Raw genomic sequence first — 21,268 nt, 5'->3', positions numbered from 1 at the left:
ATCTCTCTGACCCAAACAGGGGCTTGGTTCTTTACAGGATCCTTACCCTCCCTGAGAAAAACCCAGTGGGCCTCTTCTCCCAGGATTCTGGGTCTGTGTCAGGACAGCCTGGCGCAGGAAGGGGAAGGGAGGGAGAGCCTCCCTAAGTGATCCGGCTGCTTCCGCCTGGACTCCGCCACTCACATCGATAAAGGCCTTAATGGAGCCCCCTCCCCACTCCTGCCTTTCTGCAATTCATCTCTGCAAGTCTCCATTCCCTCCCCCTTGGGGTGGCCGCCCCTCCTGTCTGCGGAACTCTTAAGGAATCGCTGCCTTCCTGCCGGGTCCCACTGGGCTGACCTCAGGCTCTCTCCCCAGGACAGAGGACTGCCTTTTGGGGTGCTGGGAGGGGGACTGCCTGCCCTGGATTATCTGTAGCTCTCCAAGAGACAGCCCAGGCTTCTCTGAGGCCTGGCCTCCTCTCCTCTCCCTGCCACCAACACTCCTTTCTTGGGAAGAAGAAGAGAAGAATTGCAGATTTATGCCCTGCCCTTCTCTCTGAATCAGAGACTCAGAGTGGCTCACAATCTCCTTTCTCTTCTCCCCCCACAATAGACACCCTGTGTGGTGGGTGGGGCTGAGAGGGCTCTTACAGCAGCTGCCCTTTCAAGGACGAGAGCTATGGCTGACCCAAGGCCATTCCAGCAGCTGCAAGTGGAGGAGTGGGGACTCAAACCTGGTTTTCCCAGATAAGAGCGCTCTGGCTGACCCAAAGCCATTCCAGCAGCTGCAAGTGGAGGAGTGGGGAATCAAACCTGGTTCTCCCAGATAAGAGCTCTGGCTGACCCAAGACCATTCCAGCAGGTGCAAGTGGAGGAGTGGGGAATCAAACCTGGTTCTCCCAGATAAGAGCTCTGGCTGACCCAAGACCATTCCAGCAGGTGCAAGTGGAGGAGTGGGGAATCAAACCCGGTTCTCCCAGATAAGAGTCCGCACAATTAACCACTATGGCTGACCCAAGGCCATTCCAGCAGGTGCAAGTGGAGGAGTGGGGAATCCAACCCGGTTCTCCCAGATAAGAGAGCTCTGGCTGACCCAAGGCTATCCCAGCAGCTGCAAGTGGAGGAGGGGGGAATCAAACCCGGTTCTCCCAGATAAGAGAGCTCTGGCTGACCCAAGGCCATTCCAGCAGGTGCAAGGGGAGGAGGGGGGAATCAAACCCGGTTCTCCCAGATAAGAGTCCGCACACTTAACCACTACACCAAACTGGCTCTCACAGAAGGCGTGCAGTTGGACACCTGGCCCAGTCTGGCCCAACAAGGTCTCATTGATGTCAGATCCAGCCCCCATCACAAATGTGTTCGACACCCCTGCCCTAGAGATTCCTTTGGGGCCCTTCCTCCTTTCCGCAAAGGGCACCAGGGACTGCCCCTGCCTGCACGCCTCCCCCCGCCCTGCATTCCTAACAAGCCCCCTCCTCCTTCCGGGGCTGAGCCAATCGTGCCCCACACCCCACCCTGCTGGCCCACTGCCTGTGTCCAACCCTGACCCCTAAGGTTCCAGAACCCCTTTTGGACTCAGCAGCTTTGGCTCCCCAAAGGCAGACGTGGTTCTCAGACCCCAGCCTCCAAAGAGCATCTGGAATGCTTCCCCAGCCTCCCCCGCACCCCCTTCCCCACAGCCTCAAGCAGGCCTCACAGGAGCGCAGTTCCTGAACCTTTCTGAGAGTTCCCCCTCCTCCTCCCCACCTACCTTGTCCAGTGAATAGGAGGTGCAGCTGCAGAACAATCCCTGGATTAGGAGAGCGGGCAGCCAGCCAGCCACCAGGAGCTTTGCCACGCCCCCAGCAGCCCTCATGAACCCCTGGAGAAGCCCACACCGCCCTTTCTCCACTTCTGATGTGATTTTGGGTGGCGGGTGATTTGCTGAACTTTTGACTGGGGGAAGCAGCCCAGGAGAGCCCCAGGGGAGCGAGGCCTGCTTGGTCTGGCTGGATCCCTAGCCAGCCCAAGCAGGCCTCACTCACCCAGGGCTCTCTTTTCTTGTGTTGGGATGCTTTTGGCTGCTGGGGAGGAGTGGCATATGCTAATGAATTATGCTAACGAGCTCCACAAAACGGCCCCTTGGAGGCAAGGAAAGAGGACGCGCCTGATGACGTCAATGTGCCCGTTCTTGGCGGCCAGGTGCAGAGGGCTGGTCCCGTTGGGGTCGGTGATGTCTCCCGGCTTGGCCTCCAGCAACGCGGCACACATGTTGCTGTTCAGCAGCAACTGCACCACCTGAGGGGGCGATGGGGAGAGAAGCACAGAGGTGAGGGGAGGGTTGGAGTTGCCGGCTGAGGTAGGTTCCCCTCCCCAAAGACGGGGCTGTGTGAGGTGGAGGAATTATTGGCAGAGGATGCGGTGATGCCCACAGGAATAAACGGCTTTAAAGGGGGATAAGAGAGATGCACGGGGGAGAAGTCTATCAGTGGCCACTAGCCCTGGTGGTTGAGGGGAACCTCCACCTTCAGTGGCACTGATCCTCCGGATCCCGGAGAAGGCCTCGGCCTCTGCGCCCTGCTGCTGGCCCTCTGGAGGAACTGCTCGGCCACTGGGTGAGGCAGAAATCTCAGGGGTCTCGAAGCTACTACTGCGCCGCCCTCGACATGGCTGCCCCCTGGAACTATCTCAGTGGAAGAAAAGTGGCTCGGTGGCATTAGAGCGTCCTAGTTTCAATCCCCGGCATCTCCAGTGAAAAGGAGCAGGCAGGAGGGGAGGGGAAAGACCCCCCACTTGGGACCCTGCAGAGCCCCTGCCAGACTTCATGGGGATTACCAGGGGTGGCCACACTTGCGTAACATATGAGCCTCATAGAATAAGTGTCAGATATTTGAGAGCCACAAGAAGGAAGGAAGGAAGGAAGGAAGGAAGGAAGGAAGGAAGGAAGGAAGGAAGGAAGGAAGGAGGGAAGGAAGGGAGGAAAGGAGTGAGGAAGGAGGGAAGGAAGGGAGGAAAGAAGGGAGAAAAGAGGGAGGAAGGAGGGAGGAAAAGAGGAAGGGAGGAAGGAGGGAGGGAGGAAAGGAGGAAGGGAGGGAGGTAGGAAAATAGATGGGGAGAGGGAGGAGGAAGGAAGAGGTGGAAAGGAAGCAACTTCAAATGCATTCTCCAAGCCACCGGCTGCCTTGACTTGGAGAAGTGATTTAAAGAGAGCCATGCCTTCTCCAAGTTGGCCAATGGGGCGGTGGGGGCTTCGAGAGCCACACCATGTGTGTGAAAGGGCCACACGGTCCTCCCGAGCCACAGTTTGGCCACCCCTGGTCTGTACTGACCTTAATGGGACGCTCTGTCTGATTCAGCGGAAGGCAGCTTCGTGTGTTCACGTTTTGGCCTCCTGCATGAGAATCCCCGCTCCCCCGCTTTCCACCAAGGAGATGCAGTACTGTGGATTCCACTTACCCCGACACGGCCAAACTCACACGCTAAGTCGAGAGGGGTCTTGCCGGAGTTGTCTAGGATGCAAGGGTTGGACTGGTGCTGGAGTAGCATCTCCGACTGCGGGGCAAAGAGGGGGGGGGGGGAGTTCCGACACCAGGCAGAATCTTTGGTGCAGCCCTGAAGTCCCCAGGAAGAAACCCTGGGCAACCCTGCCCACAGCCTAGCATGCTTTGCACCCAACACAAACATTTCCAGAGCAGGAGGGGTTGGGAACTAACTTCCCCCGTGGCTGGAGGGCCAGCTACCCTGTTGCTGGCCCTCCAGAGGAACTGGCTGGCCCCTGCGTGAAGCAGGAGGCTGGGCTAGACAGACCACTCGTGTCCTTCCACTCCCCACCGCTCTCCACAGAGGGGGCTGCCTCCCCCACTCCTGTTTTGTGCCACTTCCCCAGGAAAGCTGATACTTTGCCAGCTGGGCTCTGCCATTCGCCCGAGGCCCCCTTTGCACACAACCAGGCTCCACCCCTGGCCCCACTGAGGGGCACAGAGCTCCTCTCCCGGCGACAAGACCCCCCCCCCCGGAGCCCCTCTCCCCCTTACCACGTCGTAGTGCCCGTGCTGGGCGGCCAGGTGGAGGGGGATCTGCCCCTCGTCGGACTGGATGTTGACAGAGGAGGCGGCCTTGAGCAGCAGCTTCATGGGCTCCTTCTTGCCCTGCCAGGCCGCGTAGTGCAAAGGGCGCATCCCTGCCGGAGGAAGAGCGTTCTCAGCACCGCCCCCGAAGCCCTGCGTGCTTGTGGGCCAGGGAGAGACCCCCGCTGCGGGTCATCAGTGCCCCCCTCTCCCAGCTTGCCTTTGTTGTCCTTGATGTCCACGGCCGCCTGGGCCTCCAGCAGCAGAGAGATGAGCTCCGTGTTGCCATTGAGGGCTGCGTGGTGCAGGGCGGAGAACCTGCAGGGAGGAAGGGCAGAGCTGGGGCATCGCCAGGAGAGGAAAGAGGGCAGAGGTTGCCTCCTCGGGGCAGTGGCACACAGCTGCATTTATTTCCTTCCCAAAGTTGGGGCTCAAAACCCGTCGTTCAGCCCCTCCTCTGCTTTCTGAGAGCCAGCCTGGGGCAGTGGTCAAGATCAGCAGACGCTCATCTGGAGAGCCGGGTTTGATTCCCCACTCCTCCTCCGCTTGCAGTCAGCAGGGTGACCTTGGGCCAGTCATGGTTCTACTCTCAGAGCTTATCCGTCTAGCAGTTCTCTCAGGGCTCTCTCAGCCCCACCTGCCTCGCAGGGTGTCTGTTGTGGGGAGGGGAAGGGAAAGGAGATTGTGAGCTACTCGGAGGGTGCATTCGCACTACACTAAATAATGTGTTTTGCAAGCGGGTTTTTGCTATTCTTACACAGCAAAAAAATCCAGTTGCAAAATGCATTGTTTAGTGTAGCGTGAACATACCCTAAGACTCCTTCAGGTAGTGAAAGGGAAAGGAAAGGTCCCCTGTACAAGCACCAGTGTAGATGACTGGGGAAGGCAATGGCAGACTTTTGACGGGGTGGTTTGCCATTGCCTTCCCCAGTCATCTCCACTTCCCCCCCAGCAAGCTGGGGACTCATTTGACTGACCTCAGAAGGATGGAAGGCTGAGTCAACCTCGAGCTGGCTACCTGAAACCAGCTTCCGCCGGGATTAAACTCAGGCCGTGAGCAGAGCGCTCCGACTGCAGTACTGCAGCTTTAACACTCTGCGCCATGGGACTGTTTTTTCCAGGTAGTGAAAAGTGAGGTATAAAAGCCAAATCTTTTTCTTTCTCACAACACCGCTGTGAGGGAGGCCAGGCTGAAAGTCTGCGATGGGCTCGTGGTCAACCAGCGAGTTTCCACAGCAGAAGTGGGGAATTCAAACTCAGGTCCCCTGCGGTCTCTTACATCCACTCTGTCCACTTCAGCTCATTGGCTCTCCATACCCCCAAACGAATGTATTTGGTTTCACACAGATGCTGGAAGCAAAGCGGCATAACCTGGAAAGGAACTTAGGCTAATATCTGGCCCATCTGATGCGCTAGTTTCAGTGCATGCAAAGAGTTCTTTTTTTATGAGGGGGAAGCGTTCAAAACTAGGATGCTCCTGAGTGACAGTGGAGATGCAGCGTTTGACCTCACCCTGCCTTGTCAGTGGAAGACTGGCCTCCTGAAACCACCACAAACACACACACCTATCTGTGCTCTCCAAACATTTCCATAAAAGCCCAGAAGCCAGCTCCAGAGAGGCAGACCAGAGCAGAGTTTCTGCTCTGCTCACGGCTGAGGAATGCCCCGATTTAGAAGAGAAGCCAGGCGGGTCCGTGGGAGCCGCTCCATGGCCTTCCGAGAAATGTGGGATCTCCAGGGAAAGTTGCCCAGAAGAACTCGGTTCTTGCATTCCTGGGGGATTTTGGAGAGGGGGGGTTGAGCACAGATTAAGAGGGGGGGGACACCAGAAATATTTCCATGGGGGGGGGGGAAGCAGGAGAAGGATTTTTTTAAGGGGGAAAAAAAGGAAGATTACATACACATCAAAAACTATTACAGTGGAAAGGGTCTGAAGAAGCAGGATTTTTAAAAACGGATAAATTGAAGCCTGTACGTCACCTCCACAGGCACTGGGGCTGCTACACAAATGTAAAGAAACGCACACACACACACAAAATCTGTTCACATAGGACAATTGTTCAGGGTCGGGTTGTTAGCTCCAGGTTGGGAAATACCTGGAGATTTGGGGATGGGGCTTGGGGAGGGGGAGGGACTTCAATGCCACAGAGTCCACCATCCAAAGCGGCCATTTTCTCCAGGGGAACTGATCTCTGTTGCTGATTGGTTGTAATAGCAGAAGATCTCCAGACACCACCTGGATGTTGGCATCCACATTCTATGCCTCAGGGTTCCCAGGTCTGGGTTGGGAAAGACCTGGACATTTTGGGGGTGGAGCCTAAGCAGGGCAGGGGGTTTGGGGAGGAGAGGGGCTTCCGAGGGGTAGATGCCCCAGAGTCCCCACCGTCCAAAGCAGCCCATTTTTTCCAGGGGGACTAATATCTGTCACTTGGAGATCGGTTGTAACAGCAAGAGACCCCCAGCCATCACCTGGAGGGTTGGCAAGCCCAGATCAGAGAGCAATTCTGAGCAGTGTGTGTGTATGTGTGCGGGGAGAGTCTTCTAGGAAGGAAGGTAAACAGGAACCCAACAGGCCCATGCGGGATGAGCAATATTTCAACCCCGTCAAACTTTTGGTGGACTTTGGGAGATGCCTCTGATGATGGAGGCAGTGAATGGGACCGCCTCGAAGGGGCCACAGGGCTCCTGTTTCTCTCTGCTGCAACAGAGGAACAGGGCAGCTCCCCTGCCATTCCTAGCCGGGAAAGAGAAGAGAAGCCCGACAGCCGGGCTTCTTGGCAGAGCTGCATGAGGAAGCCCAGGGCGGAGCTCTTTCTCGGCCAGGAGACCTGCAGCGAGAGGAAGGAAACCATCTTTGCCCGGAGGCATCAAGGGGCGGTGAAGAGCCGTGGATGAAGTCCCAGGAGGCTCAGAGGGAGAACTGCAGCGTGCACAGGAGAGAGCACACGGAGGGCCCTCAGGAAGCTGGAATTGTTCTCAACAGAGATGCGCTCCTTGTGGAGTGCAAAACCTCTCCGGCTGCTTCTGTTGCCCAAGCTCTATTTGTACTCACCCATCGGTGTCTTGGAAATTCACGTTCACCCTCTTGGTTGATCCCAGAAGCTCTGGGAAGAGAAGAGAGGGGGGGGGGTCGTTAAAGGAGCAGCATGTTGAGAACAAGGTCTGAGGTCCCCCACCCTCTCTCCCAAGCATTGAGATTTCCCAGGTTGCAGGCAGGGCTAGGGAGGAAAAAACAGCGCCCATCGAGGCATCTCCCGAGATTTCAGTACTCCACCCATCTCAAGGGGGGGGGGCACTAGAAAAGCATCCTTGATTTCAGAAATTAGACCCGTCTAATATGCCAGATAAGTCTAACATGGTGGTGTGATGCCTGAGAAGACTCTTGAGAGTCCCTTGGACTGCAAGAAGATCCAATCAGTCAGTCGTAAGGGAAATCAACCCAGACTGTTCCCTGGAAGGTCAGATGCTGAAGCTGAAGCTCAAATACTTTGGCCACCCAATGAGAAGGGAGCACTCCCTGGAGAAGACCCTGATGCTGGGAAAGACAGAAGGCAAAAGAAGAAGGGGACGGCAAAAGAGGAGATGGCTGGACAGCGTTACTGATGTAACAAACATGAATTTGAGCAGACTTTGGAGGATGGTGGAAGACAGGAGGGCCTGGCGTGACTCGGTCCAGGGGGTCGCAAAGAGCCGGACTCGACTGTGCGACTGAACAACAGCAATATGCCAGAAGGAATCTGTCCGATGTGAAATCAGTCACCGCAACACAGGAGTCCCATTCCAAGCAATGGTCTTAACATGTTTGTGGGGAACTGCGGAAGGCAAAGCACTCAAGTCTCCCTGGCCATTGTCTTGGGACAGAGGGTCACATTCTGGTCTCAGGTCAAGACCAGCAGCCATGTTAGTCTGTCTGCAGCTCTAGAACAGAGCAAGATCGTGAGCTTTCCTGAGTTGCAGATCACTTCTTCCCCTGAAAAAGTGAGCCGTGACTCCAGAAAGCTCCTCCTCTGTCACAAATGTTGTTCATTTTTAAGGCGCTTCTGCACTCTGGAATATCTGACCGGGTAGAGAGATCACAGAACAGGATCCTCTCTGTGACACAGAGTGTTGGACTGGAGGGGCCATTGGCCTGATCCAAAATGGCTTCTCTTCTGTTCTTATGTGACACAGAGTGTTGGACTGGAGGGGCCATTGGGCTGATCCAACATGGCTTCTCTTATGTTCCTATGTGGCACAGAGTGTTGGACTGGATGGGCCACTGGCCTGATCCAACATGGCTTCTCTTCTGTTCTTATGTGACACAGAGTGTTGGACTGGATGGGCCATTGGCCTGATCCAAAATGGCTTCTCTTAGGTTCTTATGTGTGACACAGAGTGTTGGACTGGATGGGCCACTGGCCTGATCCAACATGACTTCTCTTCTGTTCTTATGTGACACAGAATGTTGGACTGGAGGGGCCATTGGCCTGATCCAACATGGCTTCTCTTCTGTTCTTATGTGACACAGAGTGTTGGACTGGAGGGGCCATTGGCCTGATCCAACATGGCTTCTCTTATGTTCTTATGTGACACAGAGTGTTGGACTGGAGGGGCCATTGGCCTGATCCAACATGGCTTCTATTCTGTTCTTATGTGACACAGAGGGTTGGACTGGAGGGGCCATTGGCCTGATTCAAAATGGCTTCTCTTAGGTTCTTATGTGTGACACAGAGTGTTGGACTGGATGAGCTACTGGCCTGATCCAACATGACTTCTCTTATGTCTGGGGCAGTGATGCTCTGTATTCTTGGTGCTTGGGGGGCACAGTGGGAGGGCTTCTAGTGCCCTGGCCCCACTGATGGACCTCCTGATGGCACCTGGTTTTTTGGCCACTGTGTGACACAGAGTGTTGGACTCAACAGAGTGTTGGCCTGATCCAACATGGCTTCTCTTATGCTCTTATGTCTGGGGCAGTGATGCTCAGTATTCTTGGCCCTTGTGGGAGGGCACAGTGGGAGGGCTTCTAGTGTCCTGGCTTCACTGGTGGACCTCCTGGTGGCACTTGGGTTTTGGCCACTGTGTGACACAGAGTGTTGGACTGGAGGGGCCATTGGCCTGATCCAACAGGGCTTCTCTTATGTTCTTAACCGGTTTGGGCTTCCCTTGGAGTGTGCGTGTGCGTCACATGAAACAGCTTTCCACTGAAACAGACTATCAGTCCGGCTGCCTTAGTACCGTCTCCTTGGACAGGCAGCATCTCCCCAGACCCTCCGGAAGCAAGATCTTTCCCATCGCCGGCTGCCTGGCCCTTTTACCTGGGGATGCCAAGGACAGAACTTGGAACTTCCCATCTGCAAAGCAGAAGCTCTGCCCCTGAGCCGTGGCCCTTTCTTGGGGTGGGAGAGGGTCAGTTTGGATATGGACAGAGAACAAGGAGGAGGTGAAACTTTTGGAGCCAGCCTGTGAGTGGTCACCTTGGGAGGAGGTCAGGGGTGCAACAGTCGGGGGAGGGGAATCTGCTTCCAGGCTATTCCTGCATGCTTTCCTAGATCTGTAGGAAATATACAGGAACTCCTTTGCCTATTAGGCCACACCCCTATGATGTAGCCAATCCTCCTGGAGCTTCCAGTAGGCCCTGTAGTAAGAGCCGTGTAAGCTCTTGGAGGATTGGCTACATCAGGGGTGTGTGGCCTAATATGCAAAGGAGTTCCTGCTATAGAAAAAGCCCAGCCTGTAAATATTAGAACCGTACACCATGCCAATCAGCACCCTCATCCCTCAAGGAAACCTCACCTCAAATGTCACCATTTATTTTATTGATCTAAAATGTTTATGGGCCGCCTCTCCACCGCCCGTGACGCTGCCTTATACTGTCTGCTGTGACTGGGAGGGGCTCTCTGGGGTCTCAGATGTTTTACTGCTAAGCCAAGCTCTCAAGTCAGTTGACAGAAATGCCCGTCACTCCCAAGACAGCCCAACCAACAGTGCTGGTGAAAGGTGACAAAAATCAGCCAAAGAAAGTCAGGAAATCTACAAACCGTGCAAAGAAAAACATCAACGGCAACCAGAAACAAGCAACAAACCCATGAAAACCATCAAACAACCCATAACAGGGAATGCTGCATTTTCCCCCCCCAAAAGCCTGAGCCTAACTTGCTGGAAAAGTCCCCAGATGGCGCAAGGACTGCCACAGCCAAGGGGCCAACGCCAAGAAGGCATTCGCCCCCAGAAGAAGATGATGATGATACTGGATTTATATCCTGCCCTATACCCTGAATCTCAGAGTCTCAGAGCAGTCACAATCTTCTTTACCTTCCCCACCCCCACAACAGACACCCCCTTGAGATGTGTGGGGCTGAGAGAGCTCTCACAGCAGCTGCCCTTCCAAGGACAACTCCTGTGAGAGGTATGGCTGACCCAAGGCCATTCCAGCAGCTGCAAGTGGAAGAGTGGGGAATCAAACCCGGTTCTCCCAGATAGGATTCTGTGCACTTAACCACTACACCAAACTGGACAGGAAGGAGGGCAAGACTTGCATCCATCTAGGACCGTATATTTCTCTTGTACAGTTTGGAGAAGTGAAGGACACAACCCGTTCGTCGCTGGGCTGCGTTTCCCAGGATTCAAATCTGTGGAAACAAAAGCGGGGGTGGGGGGTGGGAATATGCGCGTGTCAGGCCCGGTATCAGCTGGAGGGAAGCTGCTGTCCTCGATCCCCCCACCCTTGGGACACACAACCACTTGCTGTGACCGGGGGTGGGGGGGGGAGACAGATGGAGAAGGCACTCAGAGCCAAAAAAACTCTACTACGCACATCTGGGCAGTCGCTATGGCAACCCCAGGTTTGCCTTGCAGGGAAAACAGAGGACGATCTGCCTCAATTTTTGAAGAACCGTGTTCCTAAGGAAGCACTTCCAACCCCTCCGGGAACAGCTGAAGGGGCAGAGAGTCTGCTCCCTTCTCCCCATCCAGCCCCAGATGTGGGATCCCAAACTGCCGTGTCCTTAAAGCCCCTGTTGGCACATAAGAGAGGCGTCTCCTGCACAAAACATGGCTAGCGCCTGTCCCCACAGTGGCAAAAGAGGCATTCGGTTTCTTCCAGCTGAAAAGCAGGGCTGATAATAGCAGAGTCCTGGGGCCGGTTGTTTGCACATGAGCCAGCCCTGCCCCCCCCCCCCCCCCCGCAAAAAAAGAATATCTTGCCAGGCTCAGAGGAAAATGCCCCTTGGGATCGAATTGCCCATTTGCGACTGTGCAAAAGCCAGAGAGTAAGATAAAGCCCTGCTAACAGGGTTAAGAGCCCAGAATGGCCATCCGTCTTTCTGGCAGGGGGAGACAGGCCCGGGCGGCCCACGAAGAGCATTGCGGCAGAGAAGACCGGACAGGGAGAGGGTGGGAAGAACGGCTGCATATGGCGGCCTCGTGGGTTTTTTAGGAGAAATTTTGCTACCTGAACCCTAATATGTTTTTATTCTTATCTGCCTCCCTGTAAAACATTTAATGGGCGGGGGGCGGGAATGCTTCATCATTGAGCAGAAGAGAATTAACTTAAGCAGGAAGGGCAAGTTTGGGGGAATGCATTCTAAGTATTCCACATCTGGCGGTACAACTCACAGCATTGTGACAAATACCTGAAGGGCTGTCATCTAGAGAATGGTGTGAGTTTGTTTTCTGTGGTCCCGGAAGGTAGGACCAGAACCAAGGGGTGGAAATTAAATCAAAAGAGTTTCCGGCTCAACATTAGGAAGAACTTCCTGACCGTTAGAGCGATTCCTCGGTGGAACAGGCTTCCTCCTCGGGAGGTGGTGGGCTCTCCTTCCTTGGAGGTTTTTCAACAGAGGCTAGATGGCCCTTTGACAGCGATGAAGATCCTGTGAATTTGGGGTAGGTATTTGTGGGTTTCCTGCATTGTGCAGGGGATTGGAATAGATGACCCTGGAGGTCCCTTCCTCCTGGGGAGGTGGTGGGCTCTCCTTCCTTGGAGGTTTTTCAACAGAGGCTGGATGGCCATCTGCCAGCCATGAAGATCCTGTGAATTTAAGGGGAGGTGTTTGTGAGTTTCTTGCATTGTGCAGGTGGCTGGACTAGATGACCCTGGAGGTCCCTTCCAACTCTATGGTTCTCAGAGAGCAGCAGATGGTGGCGACAGCACAAGGTGGCTGACCACAGTCTCAAAGCACTTGTTACATTTTCATTCCTTCAGTGAAAGCTCGAGGCCCATTTCCACCTCCATTTTATCTTTACAAGCGCCCTGCGAGGTAGGCCATGCGGAGCGAACTCACAGCAGGGCGGGCGATAAGTTCTGCCATCACGTGCAGAACATACAGGGGTGTCGAACTCATTTGTTATGAGGGCCAAAGTGACACAAATGAGGCCTTGTCGGGCCGAGCCAGGTCAGGTTGGGCCGTGCCGTGTGTGATCAGGGAGCAGAGATATAAGCTTTATAAAGGACACAGACAAACACAACGATTTTTTTAAAAACCAAAAACTTGGAACATCCTTAAAATATTAGTACTCGGTCTGAAAGGTGCTTTCTTTGTATGTCTCCCATGGGGCCCAGGGAAACTCTGACTCTTTCCTTCCTTTCCCAGGGGACCAGGAGGGGGAGGAGCCTCAACCAATAGAAGGAAGAGAGGCTCAGCAGCTCTGTTGTACGATTGATAGAGACTGGCAAAGCAAGCTCTCCCTCTCCCCTTCCTCCCCAAGGGAGGAGCCTCAGCCAATGGAGGAAATAGAGGTTTTGCTCTGTAGCTCCTGTGCGATTGCGCAAGTCTTGCAAAGCAAGCTGTGATGCAGAAGGAAGCAAGAGAGAGGGAGAAGGAAGCAGATGACAGCCACTTGCTCAGGGGCCTGATAGCCCACTGAGGGCCCTGATTTGGCCCCCCCGGCTGCATGTTTTACGCCCATGATTTAGGATGTAGTTAGAGCCAGTCAGGTGCAGTAGTTAGGAGTGTGGACTCTAATCTGAGAGAACCGGGTTTGATTCCCCAATCTTCCACGTGCACCTGCTGGAGTGACCTTGGGTCAGTCACGTTCTCTCAGAGCTGTTCTCTCAAGAGCAGTTCTCAAAAGAATAAGAGGAAAATAAAAGGAAAACTGCATCTAACCATGTGGGCACCATCTCCAAGGAAGCTTCTGTTTTCCTAACGAGTTCTTTACTGCATTTATATCCCCAGAGGGGACCTAAAGTGGCTTCCATCCTCCTCCCTGCCTCCATCTTGTCCAGCAAGGCAGGTGAGTCTGAGAGTGTGTGAGTGGCCCAAGGGTCACCCAGATCCTGGCCTGACCCCTATCCCACTGCTACATTTGTTGGTGTCGAAGGCCTCAGAGGCCTCTCTCCTTCTGTTGCAAAGGACCACAGTGATTATGCTTCCAGAACACTCAACGTGGAATACGCAGCGAGACCTTCACGGGTGTTCCTGCAGCTACGGTGCATTCTAGGATTCCGTTCGACTGCAGAATTTGGCTCCAGTCTTAGCACTCGACAATGGCTATCTAATGTGCAGAGGTGTGTGGGTGTTTTAAAATGCTTCCAATCCCCGTGGCTCTATGCCAGAAAGTGCCCAGTGGAGACAAGCCAGAGATCTGCCCAGAGCCGGATTAAACCCTGTGGAGGCCCCTAGGCGCTCCAGATCTTGGGGGGCCCCTTGCAAATTATCTGAGTCAGACCTCCCCCCACCCTGTTGCCCCTGGCCCCCACTGCAGCCTGCAGCCCCCTTCTCCAAAGCCCCTCGGACAAAGCTGCAGGGGAGAGGCAGAGAGGGGCAAACTTGGCAACGACCAGCAGCAGCCGCACCAGGCAAGTCGGGCAAAGAGGGGTTCCGTGGCTGGCTGGGTGTGCAGGCTGGGAGGGCTGCAAGCAGAGGGGAAACTGGGGGGGGGGAGCCGGCCTGGGGTCCCTAAAGGCGTGGGGGCCCATAAACCGGTGCCTACTTGGCTTAATTGTTAATCCGGCCCTGGATCTGCTGGGCAATAGGATTTCTAGGCCGCCCAGAGCTCCTACTCTGCGAGGGAAGGAAGGAATAGTAGGTCCTCTCCAAATGGACTCTGTTCCGATGCAGCTGGAGACAGAACCTTGGATTTGGGGCAGCAAGGGAGGAGGCTCCGCCCTCCCTTCCTGATGAGACAGGAGCTGATGCGGGGCAGTTTTGCTGCAGATATCAAGCAGCTGAGATTCCCACCGACACACCAAGCACAGGGGAGCTGCTCCGGAGTTCACGGATGTGCTGAGACCGGCTCCCTCCTGGATTCACACAGCTCGCTGCCTTTCAGCAACCGAGAAGCCTTATTTGATCTTATCGCTTAGCAGTCGGCGTGATGACATCAAGGAAGAGCAAAGGGAGGGGGACGGAGGGAGGAGGGGGGCTGAGAGGAGGCAGGAGAGGCCACCCCTCACTCTGGCATCCTTCCAGCCTCCGTCTGCTGGGTCAAGAGGAGGCTAATGATGCCCACAATTGAGGGGTTGCCCCCCCCACACACATACACACACACCACAGCACTGAATTCCTGCCACGGAAATGAAAGTGAATCCAAACAAGCAGCAGCCAGAATCCAGTCTTTGACTCTCAAAAGGGCACCCCCCCCCCGATGTCTTGTTGGTCTCAAAGGGCCCACTGGGTTCGAACTGAGCTGCTCTACAGCAGAATAATATGGCCACCCTCTGAAAATAAAAGCAGAAGTTCCTCTGAGCTGGAAGGGACCTCTGGGGTCATCTAGCCCGACCCCTAGCACAATGCAGGTAATTCACACATGCCTCCCCCCCCCCTACCACACACACATCCATCCCCAGAGACCCCTGCAGGCTCCGTGCCCAGGAGATGACAAAAAAACCCTGGTCAAAATGGCCGGCAGAAAAATTGCTGCCTGACCCCAAAGTTGAAATCAGCATTTCCCTGGGTGTAAGAAAGGGCTATGAGAAGGAAGAAGAAGAAGAAGAAGAAGAAGAAGAAGAAGAAGAAGAAGAAGAAGAAGAAGAAGAAGAAGAAGAAGAAGAAGAAGAAGAAGAAGAAGAAGAAGAAGAAGAAGAAGAAGAAGAAGAAGAAGAAGAAGAAGAAGAAGAAGAAGAAGAAGAAGAAGAAGATGATGATGATGATGATGATGATGATGATGATGATGATGATGATGATGATGATGATATTGGGATTTATATCCCGCCCTCCACTCCGAAGAGTCTCAGAGCGGCTCACAGTCTCCTTTCCCTTCCTCCCCCACAACAGACACCTTGTGAAGTAGATGAAGATATTGGATTTATATCCCGCCCTCCACTCCAAAGAGTCTCAGAGCGGCTCACAATCTCCTTTCCCTTTCTCCCCCACAAGAGACACCCTGTGAGGTAGATGAAGATATTGGATTTATATCCCGCCCTCCACTCCAAAGAGTCTCAGAGCGGCTCACAATCTCCTTTCCCTTCCTCCCCCACAACAGACACCCTGTGAGGTAGATGAAGATACTGGATTTATATCCCACCCTCCACTCCGAAGAGTCTCAGAGCGGCTCACAATCTCCTTTCCCTTCCTCCCCCACAACAGACACCCTGTGAGGTAGATGAAGATATTGGATTTATATCCCGCCCTCCACTCCAAAGAGTCTCAGAGCGGCTCACAATCTCCTTTATCTTCCCTCCCCCACAACAGACACCCTGTGAAGTGGGTGGGGCTGAGAGGGCTCCCACAGCAGCTGCCCTTTCAAGGACAACCTCTGCCAGAGCTCTGGCTGACCCAAGGCCATTCCAGCAGCTGCAAGTGGAGGAGTGGGGAATCCAACCTGGTTCTCCCAGATAAGAGAGCTCTTGCTGACGCAAGGCCATTCCAGCAGCTGCAAGTGGAGGAGTGGGGAATCCAACCTGGTTCTCCCAGATAAGAGAGCTCTGGCTGACGCAAGGCCATTCCAGCAGCTGCAAGTGGAGGAGTGGGGAATCCAACCTGGTTCTCCCAGATAAGAGAGCTCTTGCTGACGCAAGGCCATTCCAGCAGCTGCAAGTGGAGGAGTGGGGAATCCAACCTGGTTCTCCCAGATAAGAGAGCTCTGGCTGACGCAAGGCCATTCCAGCAGCTGCAAGTGGAGGAGTGGGGAATCCAACCTGGTTCTCCCAGATAAGAGAGCTCTTGCTGACCCAAGGCCATTCCAGCAGGTGCAAGGGGAGGAGTGGGGAATCAAACCCGGTTCTCCCAGATAAGAGAGCTCTGGCTGACGCAAGGCCATTCCAGCAGCTGCAAGTGGAGGAGTGGGGAATCAAACCTGGTTCTCCCGGATAAGAGAGCTCTGGCTGACCCAAGGCCATTCCAGCAGCTGCAAGTGGAGGAATGGGGAATCCAACCCGGTTCTCCCAGATAAGAGAGCTCTGGCTGACCCAAGGCCATTCCAGCAGGTGCAAGGGGAGGAGTGGGGAATCCAACCCGGTTCTCCCAGATAAGAGTCCAAGCACTTCACCACGACACCCAACTGGCTCTCCTAAGCCCTGCTGCAGCCCTTCCTGCCCTCCCACTCATGAGCTGCCTAATTCACAGCATCAGCCTTGCTGTCCAATGGCCATCGAGCCTTCCTTTAAAAACCTCCAAAGAAGGAGAGGTCCTTCCCCACACCTGCTGGGGATTGAACCCCGGGCTTTTTGCGTGCCAAGGAGATGCTCGGCCACTGAGCCATGGTCCCAAAATGAGAGATGAAGACTGGTCCACTTGAATCGCTGGCTCTAAGGAGGAACACGATTAAGCGCCTTGCCAGATGACCAGAAGAAAAGGGTTCTCATTCTTAGCCAGGATGGATGGTTAACCTGGAATTGGCGCATGCAGACGGCGATTGTGAAAGGAAACAGCTGGCAGCGCGTCCATCGAGACCTTATGAGAAAGAAGGCTCCTGTGCAGGGGTGGTGGTGGTTCTGTGGTTACTTCCCGCCCCACCCCTCCCATAAGGCCTTGCCCCCCTCCTCTAACACTGCCAGGTCATTCGAGTGGGTCAGCCTCAAGTCGATGGAAAGATCAGCCCTTCTATAAGCCCCGCCCCCCTCCTGAGCACATCCGGACCCCAGCGTGACATACAGGGAGGGCAGATGTACTGCCAAACGGGAGGGGGGGCTCACAGAGTGAATGTGGAATTTGATTGCATTAATTGCTCTTTGGATTAATTAATCCAAACCAGCCCCGGCTGCTTCGTCAACGGCAAATCCAATTAGCGGCGACATCTATATCACTCCCTCTTCCCCTCGGAAGACAGCGGCACCCGCCCGTGACAGAGGCAAGGCGGAGACAGCACCAGCGAGGTGCCGTATTTAGAATGTCCGACTGAGATCTGGATTCGAATCCTCGCTCTGCGATGAAAGCTCACTGCGTGTTGGGTCCCCAGAGAGAAAGGAGGAGTAGAAATGAAGAAAATAAATAGAATCAATTAATAAGAAAGAGGATTTTGATGAAGGTTATCCATGCAGGTGTGGAGCCGAGCAGGCATTCGAACACAGGCCTTCCCCCAGCCCAAATCTGACAGACAAATCCTCTCCCTCTCAGGGTCACCCAAGGAAAGGGACAGGCGGTAGGTTGTGGGGAGAAATGAGGAAGGGGAATCCTTTTTCACACAATACAGAACACACGTGGGATTCACAGCGACCGAAGGCTGGATGGCTTTTTGAAAAGTGGGAGACAAATTCCGCCAGGAGAGAGAGGCCCAGCCCCCTTGCCGGGCTTCACACAAGCGTCTGTCTCCCATGTTCTGAGCTGCAGGATTCTATTCTCCATCTGGAAAGTCTGATCACCTGGATGAGGATTCAGGTGCCAAAGGATGTGGCAAGGGGGTGCCTCCAGTCCCCAAAACATCCAGAGACTGACACATCCACTGCCTTTACAGCCATGCCCATGGAAACACCCATCCACGCCCAGCAGCACAGACACCAAACCGATGATTGCCAACCCAGCCCAGCTTGCCCAGTCTTCTGTCTGAACCTGCACAGTTTGCAGCGTCCAACAGAGCATGTCCCCACACCAAACGCACATCCGCACTTCACAGACCGCAAGCCATAGCAGGACTCCATGTTCCAAGTTCTGTTGAGCGAGAGATCCAGGGTCCCCATTTAAAGCTCCTTGAACGCCAGATTCCAAACCGGGGAGGGGTGAGCCATTGGCAGGCAGAAAGATCCACGGTGACCCCTCTGCATACCAATGAGGGAGAGAGAGAGAAGCCAAACACACAGTGCACAGAAAGAAGGCAGCTGGAGGGGACGGTGAGGGAGGAGGGGGTGCCTAGAAAGCAGTTTTGCAAGACCAACCCTCTCCGGTCAAAGGATTCAGGGGTATCACATGCCCCCCATTCCTCTGTGCAGTGGGAAGATCTGAGCAGCACTTACTGAGATGAATCTCCCTTGAAGGAGAGAGTGCAGGGGGGGGTTGTACACTATGCATCCAGTGCCTTTTCTACCCCACCCTTCATTTGTGTCTGTCAGGTAGAGGAGGCTAAGAGGCAGGGACTGGTCCAAGGCCACATCCCGGAATTTGCTGGAAGCACGGATTTGAGTCCTCTCCTCTACCTGCTGCACCACCCGGGCTTCTTTTGCATTCTGTAGAATCATAGAGTTGAAAGGGATCCCCAGGGTCATCTAGTCCAGCCCCCTGCACAATACTCACAACTCACCTCCCCCTGAATTCACAGGATCTTCATCGCTGTCAGATGGCCATCTAGCCTCTGTTTAAAAACCTCCAAGGAAGGAGAGCCCACCACCTCCTGAGTTGGAAGGGACCTCCAGGGTCATCTAGTCCAACCCCCTGCACAATGCAGGAAACGCACAAACACCTCCCCCTAAATTCACAGGATGTTCATTGCTGCCAGATGGCCATGTAGCCTCTGTTTAAAAACCTCCAAGGAAGGAGAACTCATCACCTCCTGAGAAAGCCTGTTCCACTGAGGAACCGCTCTAACGATCAGAAAGTTCTCACTAATGTTGAGCCAGAAACTCTTTTGATTTACGGTAATTTCAACCCACTGGTTTTGGTCTTACCTTCTGGGGCCACAGAAAACAATTTCACACCATCCTCTAGATGACAGCCCTTCAAGTACTCGAAGACGGTGATCATATCACCTCTCAGCCGCCTCCTCTCCAGGCTGTGATTGGTTTTATTTGCAAAAGTGCCAGCACAGTGCACATGGAGGCCATCCTATCGGTATGTGGGGTGAGGGTCCAGAATCATGGAATGGCTCTCCTGGCTTCAGCAGGCTCTGGGGTCCCAAGACCGCCATGGCAAAGACCTGAGCTGTTTTCCCCAAGGCCTGTGACCTCCGGCAGCAGAGCTCTTGGGCACCACCTAGAGGGGCAAAGGGGGCATTCACTGGTCCCTGGTGAGGGGTGAGGTTGCCAGCTCCAGTCTGGGAAACTCCTGGAGATTTGGGAAGGCTCCATAGACTCCACTCTTCAAAACTGCCATTTTCGCCAGGGGAACTGATCTCTGGAGATGAGGTGGAATTCAGGGAGAAACTCCTTCCCTTTATCGGGGACATTTTGGCACTGGGAGTGATTTCCCACTAGCTCTCACACTCCTCTTCTCTGCGGGGCTTCCGTTGGATTTCACACTCTCTGCCTCGAGGCTGCAACTCACTCTGCCTCTTTCACGCAGCAGACAAGATCCTCTAAAAACCAGTTTCAGTTTGCAACGCAAAAAAGCCAAAGCTAGTTGCAGCCCTGGGGCAGAGAGTGCGAAATCCGACGCAAGCCCCGCAGAGAAGAGGAGTGTGAGAGTTAGTGGGAAACTGGCCTGGCTGTGTTCCTCCAGTGGCAAGGGATACAATTTTATATGCCTTCCAGGGTGAGGCAAAATGGGGCAGAATCCACGAAACCCACAGAGCTAGCTCCAAAATCAGAGCCCCTGGAGAACAGCGGGAAGCAAAGTTGGCATCTCATGGAGAACCACCCCGCCAGCCTCCAGAGATCCTGACCGCCTCTCACAAAAAGTATCTGGGATGATACCTGTAAGGTGGCCATCAAGGCAGGCCCCAGATTACAGGGTCCATTCTGCTTCCATGCTCTAAGGAGCAGCAAATAAGACGCTGCTGGGGTTGTTCTCCTCTTTCTGGAGGTTGCATGAGATTCCGCTATCAGCGAGAAAGCATCGACCGATCCCTGGAGACCGGTGCTCTTGAGGAACGTCTGTTCCTGCTGTATCTCGTAGTAAACTGGCTGATGGTTACGCAGATGGTAACGGCAACCCAAACTGGGACACCCATGGACAGCCAGTTTGGTGTAGTGGTTAAGTGCGTGGACTCTTCTCTGGGAGAACCGTGTTTGATTCCCCACTCCTCCACTTGCACTTGCTGGGATGGCTTTGGGTCAGCCATAGCTCTCACAGAGCTGTCCTTGAAAGGGCAGCTGCTGTAAGAGCTCTCTCAGCCCCACCCACCTCACAGGGTTCTGTTGTGGGGGCGGAAGACAACGGAGATTGTGAGCCACTCTCAGACTCTGAGATTCAGAGTGGAGGGCGGGATATAAATCCAATATCTTCTTTCCACGCTCAGGTGACGCCCCTGGTATTCAGAAAAACCTAACTCTGCAAATCAATCAAGAAAAGAATGTTCTCAAAAACCACTTGATAAGAAGGGAGTGTGCTCCAATGTGGGAAGGGGCTAAGAGACAATGAAAAAGGGGTGGGTCTCCCTGCTCCAGAGAGACCATGGCCATACAGCCTGGAAAAAGTACAACAACCAGGGTTTTTGGGGTAGAAAAAGCCCAGCAGGAACTCACGTGCATATTAGGTCACCCCCCCTGACACTAAGCGGCCCCGTGGTGCAGAGTGGTAAAGCAGCAGTACAGCAGTACTGTGATCTGAACTCTCTGCTCATGACCTGAGTTCGATCCCAGTGAAAGCTGGTTCATGTAGCTGGCTCAAGGTTGACTCAGCCTTCCATCCTTCCAAGGTTGGTAAAATGAGTACCCAGCTTGCTGTGGGGAAAGCGTAAAGAACTGGGGAAGGCAATGGCAAACCACCCCGTAAAAAAAAGTCTGCCGTGAAAACGTTGTGAGAGCAACGTCACCCCAGAGTCGGAAATGACGGGTGCTTGCACAGGGGAACGTTCCCTTTTTTTCCTGACACCAAGCCAGCTGGAACTGTGTTCCTGCTCAAAAAAAAAGCCTGACAACTAGAGAAGGAGTCACCAAACTTTGCTTAACGCAAGAGCCACATAGAATAAGCATCAGATGTTTGAGAGCCGCAAGACTTGAATGTCAGACATTTGAGAGCCGCAAGAAAGGAAGGAAAGGTGGAAAGAAAGCAATAGAAGGGGAGGGAGAGGTGG

The 21,268-nt window shown here is 54.2% G+C and overlaps 1 protein-coding gene across 1 annotated transcript in view; it reads right to left on the bottom strand.

The window, feature by feature from the left end:
• CASKIN1 (CASK interacting protein 1) overlaps positions 1–21,268 on the bottom strand; it is a 143,209-nt gene that overhangs the window by 36,868 nt on the left and 85,073 nt on the right. Inside the window, exons 2-6 of the mRNA XM_060260701.1 lie at positions 7,080–7,131; positions 4,248–4,345; positions 3,995–4,140; positions 3,417–3,512; positions 2,128–2,258 (exon numbers count right to left, since the gene is read on the bottom strand). Coding sequence (XP_060116684.1) covers positions 2,128–2,258; positions 3,417–3,512; positions 3,995–4,140; positions 4,248–4,345; positions 7,080–7,131 — 523 coding nt within the window. The remainder of the gene's footprint in view (positions 1–2,127; positions 2,259–3,416; positions 3,513–3,994; positions 4,141–4,247; positions 4,346–7,079; positions 7,132–21,268) is intronic.

Source organism: Heteronotia binoei, chromosome 20 (genome assembly GCF_032191835.1).
Source record: "Heteronotia binoei isolate CCM8104 ecotype False Entrance Well chromosome 20, APGP_CSIRO_Hbin_v1, whole genome shotgun sequence".
Taxonomy (NCBI): Eukaryota; Metazoa; Chordata; class Lepidosauria; order Squamata; family Gekkonidae; genus Heteronotia; species Heteronotia binoei.
Note: the sequence above shows the minus strand (reverse complement) of the source record. Positions and strands in the feature narration are given on the sequence as shown.